This window comes from Trachymyrmex septentrionalis, unplaced genomic scaffold, assembly GCF_001594115.1.
Source record: "Trachymyrmex septentrionalis isolate Tsep2-gDNA-1 unplaced genomic scaffold, Tsep1.0 scaffold101, whole genome shotgun sequence".
NCBI lineage: Eukaryota > Metazoa > Arthropoda > Insecta > Hymenoptera > Formicidae > Trachymyrmex > Trachymyrmex septentrionalis.
In genome coordinates, this window is record NW_017304136.1 from 669,336 (window position 1) to 674,259 (window position 4,924).

Consider the following 4,924-nt stretch of genomic DNA (forward strand, 5'->3'; position numbering starts at 1 on the left):
CTCGTCATGCATTTTATAATTTATCTGAACTAAAAATCTGCATTATAAATTTTCGAACACATACCCTGCAAAATAAGAATGACGAAAGAATTGCAAAACCAGAATCGTAAATCAAGAGAAGAAACATTCCTCCCTCTTAAAGTCTTTCGTCAGGGACGAGTCATGGCTATTCTAATCGCGTCGACATGTGACTTAAACGGGTCATCAGGGCTAACGAATCGTTCAGGAAGAGATCGGCGATGCGGGAAAAGAAACAATCCGCCATCTGGACCGCCGATGATCTTATAAGGCATCACGTTACAAGTGTGCGTTATGAAACAAGAAGCGAACGCATTGCGTACGTTATATTGCGTGATCAGTAGCCCGTGGAATCGTGCGCACACAGTTTTCAGTACAACGTGAATTTTTTTCTGTACTCTTCGTAACGAAAGAACAACAACCCGAGGAAAGTATGATTAAAACGTGAGTGCTCATCGAAATTCTAATTATTTTCAAATATCGCGTGCAATATCGGACGATAGATCGTACGCAACGATATATTGAATGTAAGTCGTGCAAATCGTGATTAGATCCTGGGAATTGATAAAGCTTTTGTTTAGTTGAACGTTAAAATTTTCCAAACGCGAGAAAAATGAGACTGCAACTGCGACGAGTGGGAATCGCGTTTAGCTTGATAATGCTGTTAGCTGTGTTTGAATTTTGCACAAGTAACAACGCTACCTGGGCCAGCAATCGTGACAAGAAGATGCGCATAGTTAGGAAGTTAAGAAAGGACTTCCGAAAGTTAAAGAAGCAGGAGGGAGCATTAAAGCTGACAGGAGGTGAAAACGGCGAACACGAAGGTGCTATAAAAACTTATTTTATATATGCTAGATTTAATCTTTAAAATATTTAACCTTTGGAGGAGATCTCTTTAGAGACTTGACAATGGCGCCACCTTTTTCGCCACTCAATCCTATGACATTGACAAAAAAGTTCTGGTCCTTAAAATAAAAAAGTCGATCAAAAACATGCCGATCCTCGGAAGATTAATATCGAGCAGCGGCAGTCTTCGTTGAGGAAAGGATTACTTTAAAATCGCCGGGACTCAACTTAGCGAATAACAAATGATAAATGCAATGATAACAGTAATAATAACGCGAATTCTCTCGTTTTATTTCGTTTTATCTTAAGATGATACATCCCACATAATAAAATTTACGCGATTCAAGGGAGCATATGGAACGTGCTGTGACGTACGCGGAACAAAGGAACTTCGTCATTTAGTCGGATCAATTGGTGCACTAATCAATTATGCATCTTCTCAATCTTCTTATTACACAGACCGAGTACGGTGATTGTATCGATTGTATACCAACGAGACGTGCCGTAAACTGGGCGCACCCCGTATCGTAAATCCGACCAGGATGAAAGCAAACCCTCGTTGAGGGTTGATATTTTCCCCGCGATAAAGCGCGCGCGGCTACAATATAAACGGGTTATAAATCTCTCTCTTTTCCTCTTTTTCCCGCTCCGTTTCGCGGGGATAAAAAGCGAGGTTCGCGCGCGAGTTTTATCGCGCGGCCGTTCAAATCGCTCTCGCGCGATGACGATTAAAAAGAGGTCAACTCGAGGAAGATTTATGCCAACAACCATGCGCCATACGTCACATATGTACACGTAATACCGGGAATCGCAGCATAACATGGTCACCATAAAATCAGATCGTAAAATAGGATCGCGATCTTCACAACTCCGGCTGAGACTTTGCAGGACGCTACATGTGTATTGTTAAGACAGAAGGTCGCAGTCGCCGCGTTTTATTGAACCAAATGCAAGTGATATTAAAAGCTAGTAATAAAAAATTGTAATTAAAGTTTAATACATACTTTTAATGCTTTCAGTTAAAACAATCAAATAAATTGATACAATTAGAAACAGTACTGATTTTTAAAATCGTTAATAGAAGACATGATAGAAAATTAAGCATCTTTCTCTATAATAACAACTATTTATAATGCTCGTAATAATTAAAATCGACTATTCCATAAATTAAGAATTAACCCACGAATATTCATAGAAAGAACGATTAAGTTTGCTTTGTTGGATCATCAAAATAAATAACAGTGAGTGCAAAAAATATTCGTATAAAAAAAATATTAAAAAAAAAAAAATTTATTTTTGAAATAAATATTACCCAGTGAGAAATGAGTCATCAAATTGATGCCGATATAAATACGATGATTTCAATATCAATTTAATGTCGATTCGACGAAATTGACGATCATTTCTTGTTGGATAATTAACTTTATTAATTAAACTTATTCATAAAGAATACAATAGACTGTATGTTTCTTAAAATTATATATACCAAAAAGATGTGTATTAATTATATAAATTATATCATCTGAAAAATAAGCGAAAATTAAAAATTATATTGTTTGAAACTCAAAAAGTATTCGTACAGACGAGAAATTTAGCTTCTAAAATCAAGAATACATGCGAAGCTCGTTTGTTTATGTTAGAACAAAATGTATTTGTTGTATAAAATTGCTAATTAATGTTTATTTTCTACAAATAAGGTTTTTTTTATAACAAATTTCCTTGTACTTTTTGCCCTCACTATATGTAAAAATTTCAAGCATGATAAGCAGTGCTGCAAAAAGTTTTGATATTCTAGCAACAAGTTTGAGGATCTTACATAATTATTTGAATAGTCCTACATGATTATTTTTATGATTCAACAAAATTATTTTCACATCTGTATCTAAATTTTTAGAAACTTCAGCAAAACCTTTCTGTGGAGCAATATTTCTGTGAAGATCATCTTAAACCAAAGCAAAAATTTTAGAAGATTGTACAATGATCGGTACTATCAGACTGTAAATTACAAGAGAAAAGACTTTGAACCTCCCTGTATCAATTGCCGTAAGGCAGAGATTCTTGTATTCTGCGGTACAGAATGTGCATTTCAAACAGAACATTTTAAAATTTAGATGTACTTTTATAACTGTCGTTGAAAATTAAGTATTACATTTATGATTAATGTTATCGTGCGATTATAACATTAATAATAATACAAATTTTCTTTTAATTATTCAATACTATTTTAGTATTTTATTATACTAAATTTTAATAAACTCTATTTTTAAGTTAAATGGCTTGCATTACCGTTGTTGAAATATCATTGTGACAATGCTTTCCGTGATGAATCGAAAGTTTGCACATCGACTACTACCTTTTTATTGTGACAAGTTGCCGCAATAGGAAAAACGTAAGTAAGAGATTTTATTGCTGTATGCACAGGAAACGTGGAAATACTTCACGACGGGAAGTGGGGCAGTATATGCGATGACGAATGGGACGACTTCGAGGCCAATGTGGTTTGCAAGCAATTAGGCTACAACGGTGCAATTAAAGCAACGACATATGGCCACTTTGGTCAGGCTAGAAGTGAGATGAGATATTTATTGTCTTTTCATCTTAAATCATTGTCTTTCACGGACGAGCGCAACAGTTGCGTGTATGGCCGAGACAAGCAAGATCATCTGTAATAAGTCGTTTGTTTATTTCAATTTATCGGCAGACACGCGTCATATTTTTAGTGTAATCTCTGAAAAACTATAGTAATAACATCATATAGATATTATATTTCCAATTTTACTTTTACAATTTATTTTATTTCACTCTGTTATTTGTTCTGTTATTTGTGCAATGTTATTTTTTATTTATCGGCCAACGCGTTCAATTAAAATATGAAATACAAGCGTGCAATTTTTTTATATAAAAAAATATTTCGAAGGAAGATACTGGATGGATAACGTTTATTGCGACGGATCCGAGATTGAACTCGCGAAATGCCGTTTCGACGGATGGGGCATTTCCGATTGCGGTAGTAACGAAGCTGCCGGCGTCATTTGCTCGCACGACGAGGAAACGAGAGCATCGCCACCAATTTCGCAAGAAAAGCCAGTAAAGACCAGAATAAAGGATACATATCAGCAAGGCACGGCTCTACGATTATCCGGAGGACGCGTACATTCCGAGGGTCGAGTGGAAATTAAATTAGGCAGTGCAGGTAACAAAACAATTTACTCCGAGGATTATAATTAATCACAATTATATGTATAGAACTATACAAAATTAAACTAATTTTAATTATAATTTAAAACAGGAACTTTAACTTTGTCTAAAGAATTACTAAAAACGTAAGTTATAATAAATATTGAAAAACCAAAGTAATTAATATGAATATATATATTAGATACACGTGTTTTCTTTGTAAATAACAATATTTTATCACGTTTTTAATTGCTCTATTAAAACTCTGTCAAAATCAAACAAAAAGGTAAAAATATATTCGAATTAAAATCCCAGTTATATATGTATTTAAATTTTAAATATAATATATATATATAAGAGAGAAAAATGTAATATGTTTAAATTCACCAGATGTACACCAAATTCGCGTGGCCACTTAATTTCAGATTGGGGTGTCATCTGCGGCGACAGTTGGTCCATTCTCGAAGCTGCCGTGGTTTGCCGTCAATTAGGCCTCGGTTACGCCTCTGACGCAGTGCAGACTAATTTCTTCGGCAATGGGGAAATCATCCCGATATCAATTACCGGGGTACAGTGCAATGGGAACGAGGGAAATCTGGCAGAGTGCCTACATGACAAGGTTGCAGATTGTCCAGGTACTTCTGACATCCTCGATGAGATATGTATTTATAAAATATTATCAAAGAAATATTTATGTAATAAATAATGTGATATTATCACAGGATTTTAATTATCTTTTTTTATAAATTATCTTTTTTTTTTTTAATTATCTTATTGAATAATCTTTGAAAAATTGATATAAAGAAAGATTTTTCCTCAGCAATTACATTTTTACTCTCTCTCTCTCTCTCTCTCTCTCTCTCTCTCTCTCTCTCTCTCTCTC

General features: G+C 34.6%; 1 protein-coding gene across 1 annotated transcript in view; it reads left to right on the forward strand.

Annotated features, from left to right (window-relative positions):
- Positions 1 to 162: 162 nt before the first annotated feature.
- The window catches only part of LOC108756257 (lysyl oxidase homolog 3), a 9,515-nt gene continuing 4,753 nt past the window's right edge, over positions 163 to 4,924 (forward strand). Inside the window, exons 1-4 of the mRNA XM_018499954.1 lie at positions 163 to 842; positions 3,286 to 3,432; positions 3,782 to 4,057; positions 4,467 to 4,676. Coding sequence (XP_018355456.1) covers positions 632 to 842; positions 3,286 to 3,432; positions 3,782 to 4,057; positions 4,467 to 4,676 — 844 coding nt within the window. The 5' untranslated portion in view covers positions 163 to 631. The remainder of the gene's footprint in view (positions 843 to 3,285; positions 3,433 to 3,781; positions 4,058 to 4,466; positions 4,677 to 4,924) is intronic.